Genomic DNA, 12483 nt, shown 5'->3' with positions numbered 1-12483 from the left:
TGTGCGGCCGCGGCAGCTGTAGGTATCGCCGCGCATTCCAGCGCAGCGAACAAAAGCTCCGGAAGTGAGCGCGGCCCGAAAGAGTGCGCAGCGAACATTGCACCACTGGTCATGAGCAGCGAAGCTGGCCAAGAGACACGAATGACGCTCAACCGAGAGCCTGCTGTAATTATGGAGCATGATAACGAGGGAAGTTAATCAAAGGCGCTGAAGCTTCTGTGTATTTGTGACATTCATTTTACTTTGACTTTAGCACACTGCTTATCATCAGCTTCTCGTCACTAAACCGCAACGAAGTGGCCTGCCATGACGCGACGACATCGCGCTCGCAATTCCACGTCCTCTCATGTGCAGTCTTCAGCGGGTGTGGTCGGTGACTTCGTTAACGTTCTTTCGTCAGCGCACACGGACGAAGGACACAGGAAGTGTAGACAATACAAGCGCTGCCCCGCAACTAAGCTTTTATTGTTAAGGAATGCAAATATAAATATACTCAGAGGTAATACACGCATGTGTGAAAGGCACTCAATGCCTACAGGCACGATGAAACTCAGCCTATAAAAACAGAAAAAAAAGCGCCATAGCCACACTCACAGCCCTAACATCAAAACTAACATCATATCCCGAATTATATAAAAAGCCTATCCCTATGCCATACAAAAGTGAACGGCGATTTGCTAGCACATATTTTTTCTTTTGAATAAAATACATCTCTATTTCTCGCATACGCTAATCCCGATGCCGGTCGATAACATTTTGTGACAGCGGGAGAGGCATTTAATAACAGGTGATGTGTCAGTTTTCGAGTCAGCGGAGAAGCGCGGCTATGATGGGTTTTTATTTTTGTTTTTCATATTTTTTGTTTTTGCCCATGCCTTTCACCCATGCTCTGATTATCCCCATGTGTATATGCATATTTGCACTCCTTCGCAATAAAAGGTTTGGTTCATGGGGTTCAACGTCCCAAAGCGACTCAGGATACGAGGGACGCCGTAGTGAAGGGCTACGGAAATTTCGACCACCTGGGGTTCATTAACGTGCACTGACATCGCACAGTACACGGGCCTCTAGAATTTCGCCTCCATTGACATTCGACCGTCGCGGCCGGGATCGAACTCGCGTCTTTCGGGTCAGCAGTCGAGCACCATAGCCACTGAGCCGCGGCGGCAGCTTCCTTCACAGTGAAAGCTTAGTGGCGAGTCAGCGCAAGCAAAAGTGTCTCCTCTTCTCTCCACTACCTTTGTCTTTCACCTGCGTGGGCTGGAGATGAATTGGATCCAACTACCCCAATTCTATTCTTGCGCAGCTTCAGGTATTTTTCTCCTCGATGATGATGAAGTGGTTTTACACCAGAACGCCATCCCTGCGCCTCTGCAGTTTTTCCAAGTTTACGACATTATCGTGGAGGTACTGTTCCTGTTTTATGATTGTGATGGAAGTTAACGCTCTTGCACCTCCTGTGGAATTCAGTTCGTCGGCAACTGCCGTCCAGAGGAAACATCTCTGCCTACCGAACAATTCAAGCAGCCAGACCACCGTGTTGCAGTCGGCCGCTAGCGATCATTCCGCGGCACACGACGGCTTCATCAGAGTTCTGAGCAAGAAGACCAAGCGAAGACTGCACAGAGGTGAAGACGCGGCCTCATAGATTACGCCCACCATCTCAACGGAGCGAGGATCACCAGCACATTCTGTCCTATTCCTGCTGGATACTCCAATCGGAAATATCAACATCAACTGGCAAGCCACGTTTGTGGTCCTAGACACTCGCGTCCCGGGAGCTTTTAAAGTCGTGAGGGTGAATGTTTAGAGGAACGTCGTCGCCATTGATGACACGGACTGGAACGCACCTGAAATTTCAATCAACATCAAAACGCTCGATGGCACCACAGTTGGCTCCCATGTCCTTTAGGGCAGTGGCACTACGGCGGGCGTCATTTACGACGCAGACATAGGCATCCGCGACTCCGACCTCCCCACTTTTATACGACCAGCAACCAACACTGTAGCATACTGCAAAATGAGCGCCTTGGGAGAAGAAAGTGCATAAAGTTCACTCCCCAAGCGTCTGCATTCCATTACAAAGTACGCAAAGGTTGGGCACTTCCGACACGTGGTAAGGCCTACCGTCCCGAAGCCCTCCAATGCCGGAAATGCATGACGGCCGGGCACGTGAGTAGTGTGTGCAATTTCCTCATCCTGATCCCACGACGTTTTCAGCCAAAACGTGGCGCTGCTTGCCGGGCAACAGTCCTATAAAGTGTGCAAGTGCCGCGGCCCTCATGACGTTGCTTGAAAAGACTGTCCCCGCATGAAAAAGAAGCGGACGATATTTCAACAAATAACAAGAGACAATTCCACACACAGAAAAGCCGCCGGTAAGGTGTGACGACGTCGTGCCCCTCGCCGAAGGTCTTCTAAGAGTGTAGTGGCCATTTGGAAGGGTGGTGCAGAGATTTCTGCAACTTGTCCTCACCCTCCACATGCCTCTTTAAAGTACGGAAGCCCCATGACTGGCGAAGCAGGAATGATTGCTGGAGACGTGCCTTGGCCATCCCTATCGGAGCTACACACAACCACAGTGGTCAACCAGGCGCGGCGCGCCGACAGTCCAGAGGTTGCCCTTGATCAAGCACAAGGCCATACTGCGGTGCAAACGCCGAGACCTGCAGATGCCTTGGCCATCGCTATCGAGGCAATGCATACCCTTAATGACGGAGCACGCGCCGCGCATCCGGTGCCCTGATCCTAGTGTTGGTTAGGGCAGCAGACCAGGAACCCGTCCACGCCGAAAAAGAGCAAGTAATTTCAATCTTGAAGACATTTATGAACAACATGCGTGTGCGTCTTCCCAGCGTGCTGACGCCAGCGGCACGAAATGCACTGGAAGTGCCAGAAGCGTTCAGCCCAGTCCAATAGCTGGCGCCATGGCTCCTCGAGGCTTATCGTTCCCAGAAGTTGGAATGACACACTTTGTCATCCACATTATCAACCGCAGCGTCAAGCAGCCTCGCTTCACGGTGGCACACCTGGGCTATCGGTATGCCTTGTGAAGAAAATAGGAGATGGTCCCCGAGTTCCGGAGCGCGGAGGGCAGAAAACAGGGGAGCATGCCGGCTTCCAGGAAACTACGAGGTTCGCGCATCGGAGCCGCAAGACGACACTCCGCCTCAAGGTCTCGAGCCCGGCCGGGCCGAAACTGCAGGTGGCCTCTTTTAAGTGCGCCCCCCCCCCCCCCCGCTTTCCTTCACCCTCTTTTCCCTCTGTGTGTGTTTTGTTTTCTTCCTTCAAGTGCTCTGACTCTATTGCAAATAAACTCCCAGTCTCAAAACGGAACCCAACGAGTGAGCATCGTTCTTTGGAGGCTCCTGCGTGCGCGGCCCCCCGCCGCCCGAACGAGTCTACGCGCAGTATAAGAACACCAGTGCAGCTCAGTTGTTTTTAAATTTGTGGCGCTAACTGTATTTGTGAGACAGTGCCCTAAGTGTCAAAGAAACAGAGTTGATAATAATCAACATTTGATGCCGAAACCCGGGAACTTAGTCAACTGCCATCAAAGACGCCATGGAACGACCCCAAAAGAAGCAAGCCGCGCTACGTCAAGCCACCGAAAAGATCATCGCAGCAGCCACCGCCCTCCTACAAGAGCCTGCAGCACAAAGCGGTGAGCTTGAAGAACAATTTGACCTCCTTATCGAGCAAGCAGAAGAGCTAAAGTCGGTTAACGACAGCATTGAGAAGAAAATTGACCTACAGGAACTCGACGTAGAATTAGCCGCCGTATCTGCTTACAACGAGAAGATTAGCATCACGAAAACTAGAATAAAAAGAGCCCTACGAAACCAAACTTCTTACGGAGACCGGTCAAGAACTCCATCAGTAGCGGGGAACCCTTCCGAGCCTAGTTCTCAGCCTTCAATTCACGCCAGCGTTACCACGAGCCAACTTCTATCGGCAACAACCAAACTTCCGAAGTTGGAAATCGCCAAGTTTAATGGAGACCTGAGATCATGGCAGAAATTTTGGAATCAATTCGACTCAACAATCCACAAAAATGGCTCTCTATCATCAATCGATAAATTTCAGTACCTGACAAGTTATCTAACAGGGAAGGCGGCAGCGGCTATCGAAGGGTTATCCCTAAGCAATGAAAATTACGGAATTGCCATCAGGACCCTCACAGAAAGATTTGGGAGAGAAGACGTCATTATCGAAGAACACATGTCTCGCTTGCTCGGTGTTCGCCCGGTAAACAACCTCCATGACACAGAAAGGCTCATGACCCTTTATGATGAGGTACAATCGGGAGTCCGAAGCCTCGAGGCACTGGGCGTGATATCAAGCACGTACGGCGTGTTGTTGCTGACTGTCCTTCGAAAGAGCATCCCAGATCAACTTAGCCTCGAATATCACCGAAGGAAGGCTGCCACTTCAACCGTTCCCCAAGACGAGCTCCAAGACTTCCTCGATTTCTTGAGAACGGAAGTGGAGAGCAGAGAACGAGCGCGGTGCAGCAGTCGACAGTCACTCAACAGGGTTGTTAAACCGAGGGAGCCAAGCATTAAGGGGAAGCCATCATCTGCAGCCGTCTTCGCTGTAAAGGGCAGCGAGTCACAGTGCTCATTTTGTGGGGCAGAAGACCACGTTACGGCAGACTGCGTGGCCTCCGTTGCGCCAGAAGCCAAGAGAGAGATCCTGGCCAGAGAAAGACGATGCTTTAAATGCACGAAAATGAATCATCGAGCAGCCGATTGCCGAACAGCAAAGTGGCTCAAGTGCGCGAAGTGCTCCGCCCGGCACGCTACTAGCGTCTGCGATCTCAGCAAGTCGACGCCACCCCTTTCAAGAAACGGTTCTGCACCTCACGAGGTTGTCGTGCCGTCATCGTTACAGGTGGCACAGACTGGCTGCACGCCCAGCGTGCTCCTACAGACAGCACAAGCATGGGCGGAATCGAAACAGAAGCGCGCCTTGGTGAGGATTCTGCTCGACGGTGGCAGCCAGAGAACTTTCGTAAAGCGAGAGGTATCCCGGCGTCTCAAACTTCAAGTGGTGGGAGAAGAACGTCTCGCCATTCACACCTTTGGGACCACTGCGCCAAACATCACAACATGTAACAGAGTCGAGTTGTGTCTACGAAGCCGACATGACGACCACGTAATAAGAATCGAGGCCCTCGAGGTTCCAGAGATTTCCGGGGACTTCCTGCCACCACCTGACGCCTCCGCTACCAGCCTGGCTGCAGACCAAGGGCTCCAACTCGCTGACCTGGCCCCGGACGACCATCCACATAGCATCGGAGTCTCTCTCTTGATTGGAGCTGACCATTACTGGGACGTTGCCACTGGAGGTGTCAAGCGGGTCAACGACAAGCTTGTCGCCGTGGAGACCATCTTTGGGTGGACGCTGCAGGGTAGAGTGGCAAGAAACACAGCGACGACCTGTTTGACAACCACCGGAGTCATGCGCGTGTTGGTGACCACTGAGCAAGAAAACGACGACCTCTCCAGGCAGCTGAAGTCATTTTGGGAGTTGTAACATCTTGGAATCGTTGACACAGAAACCACAGAGAAGGGAGACGAAGTTCTTCGAAGCTTTCAAGAAAGCGTCACCTACAGCAATGGCCGTTATCAGGTCTCTCTGCCCTAGAAAGAAAATGCCTCAGATTTGGCGGACAACAAGGCCATAGCTGCGCAGAGACTTCGGTCGTTGACAACAAAGTTGATAAGAAACGACGGCGACATGCAAGCTTACGACCGAGCGCTGAGAGAATACCTGATTGCTGGGCACGCTGAGGAGGTCGACGAAAATGGTGAGTCCCCAAAGGGACCTATTTATTACCTCCCGCATCGAGGCGTTGTCAGACCGACAAGCGAAACAACTAAGCTGAGGGTGGTCTTCGATGCCTCCTCGAGCGCACGAGGCGAGCTTTCGCTAAATGATGTTCTCTCTGCGGGACCAAATTTGAACCCAAACCTCTCAGACATCCTAATCAGGTTTCGAACCCACAGAATAGCTGTCATGGCCGATATAGAAAAGGCTTTCCTTCAAGTGCAGCTGGTCGAAAGTGACCGTGACGCCTTGAGCTTTCTCTGGTACGAGCGACCTCCCAAGCAGTCAGAAGCTCTTCCTCATATATAAAGGAGTATCGAATGACACGAGTGCCCTTCGGGGCAACATCAAGCCCCTTTTTGCTCGCGGCAACTCTGAGGTATCACATTGAGTCAGTGCAAGACGTTTATCCGAGCACAGCGAATATACTCAAGAACAACCTTTATGTGGACGATTTGGTGACAGGCGCTGACTCAGTTGAGGAGGCGGAGCGCATCTGCCAAGAATCGCAGCACATTGTACACAAGGCAGGCATGCATCTACGCAAGTGGCGATCGAATTCGATTGAACTTTCGACGATGTTATCCGAAAATGAGAATGCACGGGGCAGCTTGCCGGAGCTCACAATGACCAAGATCCTGGGTGTCGAATGGAGGCCTCACCCAGACGATTTCGTGTTTGAGATGAACACCCTAATAGAATTTTTGAGATCGCGGCAAGACACAAAGAGGTTTTTGCTGCAAGCGTCTGCGCGTATTTTCGACCCCTTCGGTTTCCTCGCACCAATTTCCACTACAACGAAGATCTTGTTTCAGACCCTTTGGGAGCGAGGTACAGATTGGGATGAGAAACTGCCTCCAGATGTACTTGACCGATGGGACATTTGGTGCCAACAGCTCCCTGAGCTTCGCCATATTTCCGTACCTCGTAAAGTCGCCTTGAAAGAAGAGCATGCCCAGCCGGAGCTTCACATTCTCTGTGATGCCAGCCCGAAAGCTTACGGTGCCGTTCCTTACACTAAGACAACAAATGAAGACGGGAACTTCACTGTATCCCTTCTGATGGCTAAAACAAGGGTGGCGCCATTAACCCATTAGGGACCAAGAAAAGTCTATCAGAGGGATTTTCTTCATTTTTAGCACATAATACTCTCATGTAAAGAAAAAGAGATTGCTGAAATTTCGTCACGATTGCTTTATTCCTTCCAGAGGTTACACAGGTGTACTTTTTATAGTACACTGGGTCTTCCCCGTAGCACATGTGGCTACTTCACTGCATTCCCATTGGTGGCGTGAATTTTGTTATTTTGTCTGCGATTTTTACGCAGGGTGATATAACACTTCTTGCAGGCCCTCATGAATATTTTCTGGCTATACTGGCACCGCAGTTATCCTACTTTGCACGGAAAGCTTTCTCCTCTTCAAAGAAGCATCAGATACGATTGAGCCAGAGTGTCTGCGTACCGCTGGTTACTGCATGTCAAGGTGTAGATAATAATGAGTAACGTTCTTACCAAAGCAAAAATAGTCAGCAGGCTCGTCTCTAGCAATTTGGTAGATTGTTCAGGCTTTCACAATTGCAAAGTTGAGCTTTGGTGTCAACAACCACTATCACTTTTTGTCCCTGATGCTGATATACTGGCAGTAGACGGTTTGATGCGAAAGGTCAACACCTGCCATACCACTGTTGTAAAAGGAAAGGAGTTTTGGCTTTAAAAAAATCTGTTTTTCTTTTGCTGTAGGCAACCACCACTCTACAAAACACGTAGGCTCACTGCTGTTATAGTTGCAAGCCATAGTTACTATACTGTTGATCGTAGACTTCTATAAAGGCACGTAACCTATACTACTGAAGCAAGAATCAATGTTTCATGGCTGCTTGTATTTCATCGCTTTCTTTGGCCCGAGTGGACACTTCCTGAACCTGTTCTGGCGAACGGTTCCTCAAGCCCTAAATTCCTCCCAGTGGAGCATTACAAGAAAGTCTTGAGAGGTAAAAAAAATTAAAAAAAAAGATGAAATGGTCACTAAGGGTTTAAATCACCTCAGGTGACGACAGGACAACACGCGCTTCCAAATGTTTCATTTCTGAACTCAAGTACTTCGCGCAGACGGTGTGAATGGCATAACAGTAACTGTCTGCTCGGTAGAACCTTCAGTTCTTATAACCAAACTTTATTACAACCAATTAAAATCATACCATCATCAAACTCAAGACCGCTAGCTGCAAGTACAGCATCCTCCGAGGCCTTGCTGAGCAGACAAAGTGATTTTTTCCGAAAAATTGGAAGTAACTATAAGATCTATGAACTGGAATAAATAGGCGCCGTTCTGCACACAGGAAGACCCAGTGTACTATAGAAAGTACAGCAGTATATAAATCATCACAGAGCAAAAAATGCCAAAGGTGCGGGACATTCAAAGCATCCGTTGTTTAGTTTTGTCTTTCGTGCTGCTCTATACTTGAAACTAGCGTAATATGTACATGAATGCGGCCGTGAGAAAATTATAAGCAAGCAACTACCGGTGCACTTCGTGGGAAACAAACATCCTGAAGTTTCACCACGGAAAGCTAACATACTGAGCAGAGGAAGTGCGCCAAATTAGTTAAGGGTGGTTGGCCAATCCCGTTGACAAAAGCATGCCCTACTTGAAAAGAAAATTGCAGTCTTTGGTGGTGAAATTATAAAAAAATTAAGTGTACTTTTAAAAGTACGCTGGACGCTAATGGGTTAAAGCGCTTGTCATTACCGCGGTTGGAGCTGATGGGGACCCTAATAGGAGCTCGGTTGGCCAGTGCAGGCCCTTTTCCCTCTCGAACTCCTAAGCGAAGATGTCCCACATACAGCACAAATGAGCTGAAGCTCATTGCGGGGGAGGATGAAGAAAATAGGAGATGGTCCCCGAGTTCCGGAGCGCGGAGGGCAGAAAACAGGGGAGCATGCCGGCTTCCAGGAAACTACGAGGTTCGCGCATCGGAGCCGCAAGACGACACTCCGCCTCAAGGTCTCGAGCCCGGCCGGGCCGAAACTGCAGGTGGCCTCTTTTAAGTGCGCCCCCCCCCCCCCCGCTTTCCTTCACCCTCTTTTCCCTCTGTGTGTGTTTTGTTTTCTTCCTTCAAGTGCTCTGACTCTATTGCAAATAAACTCCCAGTCTCAAAACGGAACCCAACGAGTGAGCATCGTTCTTTGGAGGCTCCTGCGTGCGCGGCCCCCCGCCGCCCGAACGAGTCTACGCGCAGTATAAGAACACCAGTGCAGCTCAGTCGTTTTTAAATTTGTGGCGCTAACTGTATTTGTGAGACAGTGACCTAAGTGTCAAAGAAACAGAGTTGATAATAATCAACACCTTGTGTTTAGCGATGAAGGACGGTCGCTGTGTTGTACAGAGGTCGAAGCGCTCGGAAGCCCTCAACAGTGCAGGCCACAGCTGTGGCGGCCTATTACTTTCAGCACGTGTCTCTCTGCTGGCTGTTCTTCCACTGCACGAGATTTCTTTATTTGCTCTTTTCCTTTTACGCCCCCTCATCCCTCTCCCCTAGTGCAGGGTAGCCAAAGAGAACATCCTTCTGGTTAACCGCCCTGCCTTTCATCTACCGCTTTTCTCTCTGTATCTTCCGAAGCTCTGTCAGCGTCCAAGATCCTATAGGAAGGTCCTACATGCGGCAGAGAGAGAAAACGATTCTGCCTCTGATAATGCTAAAGAAACTTTGGTAATCGCATTTTATTTTAGTTGCAAGTGAATGAAGTTCGTACGAGATCGCTTGCGCCCCTCACCCCTCCTCTCCGGAATGAAGTCTATAAATACAGGTAAATCTAAAGCAAATACGCTTAATCGCTCACATACGCTTAAATACGCTTGGTATGAAATAATAGTCTTAACCCTTTGAAGGTTTTTGCCGTATATGTACGGCGGCGGTTTTCTGTCCCGCAAGGTCTTCGCCGTACGGGTACGGTTTCGATCTTCCGTTTGAAATTTTGCGCCAAAAGAACAATGCGGGCTCACTGGGGGGTGCTGCCACCTCTTAGGAATTACAAGAAGTGTTTGAATTTTGTGCTGCCTTCTTAAGGAGATAAGCAGAACTTATGTCTAGCATTAGCGCGGCGGCACAGACTGCGGCTACACCCCTTTTGTAGTTTTGGTTTCGCCGCGTCATCGCCACGTAGTCGCGCGAAATTTGAGTTTTCTTTTTGTCAGCACTATCTTGCAGGGGCTGCCGAAGTTGATTTCTATCTTTATTGGCGCTGCTCTTAGCTTGCTTATCACCGTTGCTCGCGAGGTATTCTCGCCCTCTGTGGCAACGCGCCTAGCGGTTTCGATTCCGCCGCGGGATCGCAACGGAATAGCGCGAAACGTGTTTTCTCTTTGTGGGCACTGTTTTGCAGAGGCGGCGAAAGTTGATTTCTATCTTTATTGGTGCTGCTCTTAGCTTGCTGATCCCCGTTGCTATTCTATTCTATTGAACATTTTCCAGTTGTGAGTGATGCTGTCACCAAAGTACTGTTCCTAATTTTTTTTTACTATTTATTCTCGATTATATACATTTTGTAGATTCAAGATCCGCAATAAAGTAATTTGACCACCTGGGAAAGTTTTCTTCAAAATAATTCGACCCTCTAAGTGTTAAGATACTCCAGGGGACGCTTAATCGCCTTACTCTAAAAGAAGTCGCGTAGAGTTCTTTGACTTGTCACTTGAGAGTATTGGTTTGTCGCTTGTGTGCCGTTTAACAGAGGGGTGCCGAACGGTCAGTGGTCGAGGAGCTAGCGCCGGTGAGGATGAAAGGTTGAGAAGTCGTTACGTCATTGTATCAGATGGGAAGGCTCTGAATTCCTGTAAATGTGTGACTGCCATCTGTCGTTGCAAAAAGGCCCCTTCACAAAACAGGCTGTCATCAAAAGTGTCTCTTGTACATGATAAGGGGATGATTTGACAAGATATTAAATGCATATTGAATATTGATATTGAAGTCTGACACAGCAGTGACCAACGTTTATAGATACTTTTTTAGTTCCATAACTCCTCGCAGCGCCCGTAGGGAACAGGCGGCCTGTCGCCGTCCCCGCCACCGCGGCGCTGCAATCGCGGGTTGAGCCAGGAGAGCGAGAGTCGTCTGCTAGCGCGCAGCGTTTTGCACGAGCACTCGCATTCGAATCATCGCTGCGCGACTGCTGTTTTTTGTTTCCGGCTCTTGCCCGGAGGTATTTCATAACATACGTGGGCTTAGCTCGTTTGCGAACTTAAGAGCGGTATTCTGAGCAGTGTCACAAGCGGCCGTTTTGTACGGGCAATGACGAAATGCATGCTTCGGTTCTGCTTCTCGTGAGATGAACCTAACCTTGCTACTTCAATAGATTCGGATTATCCGCCGAACCAGTTTTTCTCGACTGGCTGTTGTGTCTTGCATTTCGCGCAAAATTACTTTTACGTTTATTACAGCAATACTGGTGCAAATAAAACCCGCCGCTGTCTCGGTGGCTACGGCCCGCAGCTTCCTTCCCGAAAGCCGCGAGTTCGATGCCGGTGTAGGCGAAATGCAAGAGTAATTCAAGGCCCTTGGCATTTAAATAGAAAAAAAATTTATTCACAAACCCACTAAACATCGTTGTTGACAGATTTGCTGTCAACTAGTTTGTCAGACAAGCTTCGCCTACTTTCGCTCTTTTTGAGCTCTAACGGCGCTACTATTTTCCAACCACTTTGCTCGCGCAAAGAAGTGCACGGGCGTCACTAAATAAAAGTAAATTAATTGAGCTGTGAACACTTCAGCATGCTCTGGTAAACCAACACCATTCGTGCCTTTTTTTACAAGAGAATCCAGCACGTTCCAAAACAGGTCGCCAAACAACTCGCCCTTTCAAGCCTGTTTTTAGCACCCTCTACCGCGCTTATACAGGCAAAGGGTACGGTACGCGAGAAGGGTACGCGAGACTGCCACTAACATACTCGCGCTCAATAATGAGCATATAGCCTCACGCGGCAGAGAATCCTGCCTGCCAAGTGCGTCATATTGCGTCACAGAGTTCACATTGCGCTTTATTTTTCATTTTGAAAGCCACATAGCCTGCCAAATAGTACAAGGCTGTTTCTTCTGGTGATGGAACACTGTATCTGTGGTCGTTGGAAGCATTGGAGAGGTCCCTGAAAGGTATCGCCATCAGCTCCTGCCAGATCTGTTCTTTCTAGCCTTTTTCTGGATGAGGGCGTCGCGACGCTTTTCTCCGAGGCTCTCGAAGGCACTAAATAAGACACGATCAGTTCCCGTCTCACAGTTCCACTTCACAGCTACTTCAACAGGTGTGTAAAAGAAAGCAGCCTAAATAATGATAAGATGGAAGACTCCATCTGAAGCTGCAAAAAAATATTGTAAATTAGAGCAAATAAACGTTTTCCACCACCACCTAAATACTTACCTGAACTTTGTAACTGTAGGGTGGTCTTCGTCACCTCCTAATGGGCTCACTAGGCCAAAAAATCTCTGAATTAAAAAAAAAAACACATTATATATGAGCATTTCTAGGCTTTTTCAACGTGCCAGTCTAATTACCTCAAGCGGGTCTTGTTTTAACTTCGTTGTGAGAATATAGCTGACGCCCTTGCTGTGTAGGAAGTCTATAATGGACAGCACTGACATCAATGTCACCCGCAGGGG

At 49.1% G+C, this 12483-nt stretch overlaps 2 protein-coding genes across 2 annotated transcripts; both read left to right on the top strand.

Moving 5' to 3' along the window:
* The first annotated feature begins 3564 nt into the window (after positions 1-3564).
* On the top strand, positions 3565-5538 carry LOC149347174 (uncharacterized). The gene has a single exon (XM_089541513.1). It carries the CDS (start codon positions 3565-3567, stop codon positions 5536-5538), a length of 1974 nt encoding a protein of 657 aa, XP_089397639.1.
* Positions 5539-6152: 614 nt separating this feature from the next.
* On the top strand, positions 6153-6929 carry LOC149347173 (uncharacterized). Its single transcript, XM_089541510.1, has one exon. It carries the CDS (start codon positions 6153-6155, stop codon positions 6927-6929), a length of 777 nt encoding a protein of 258 aa, XP_089397636.1.
* Positions 6930-12483: the final 5554 nt, after the last annotated feature.

The sequence above is a fragment of the Amblyomma mixtum genome, chromosome 4 (assembly GCF_055824585.1).
Source record: "Amblyomma mixtum isolate Tamu chromosome 4, ASM5582458v1, whole genome shotgun sequence".
Taxonomy (NCBI): domain Eukaryota; kingdom Metazoa; phylum Arthropoda; class Arachnida; order Ixodida; family Ixodidae; genus Amblyomma; species Amblyomma mixtum.
Note: the sequence above shows the minus strand (reverse complement) of the source record. Positions and strands in the feature narration are given on the sequence as shown.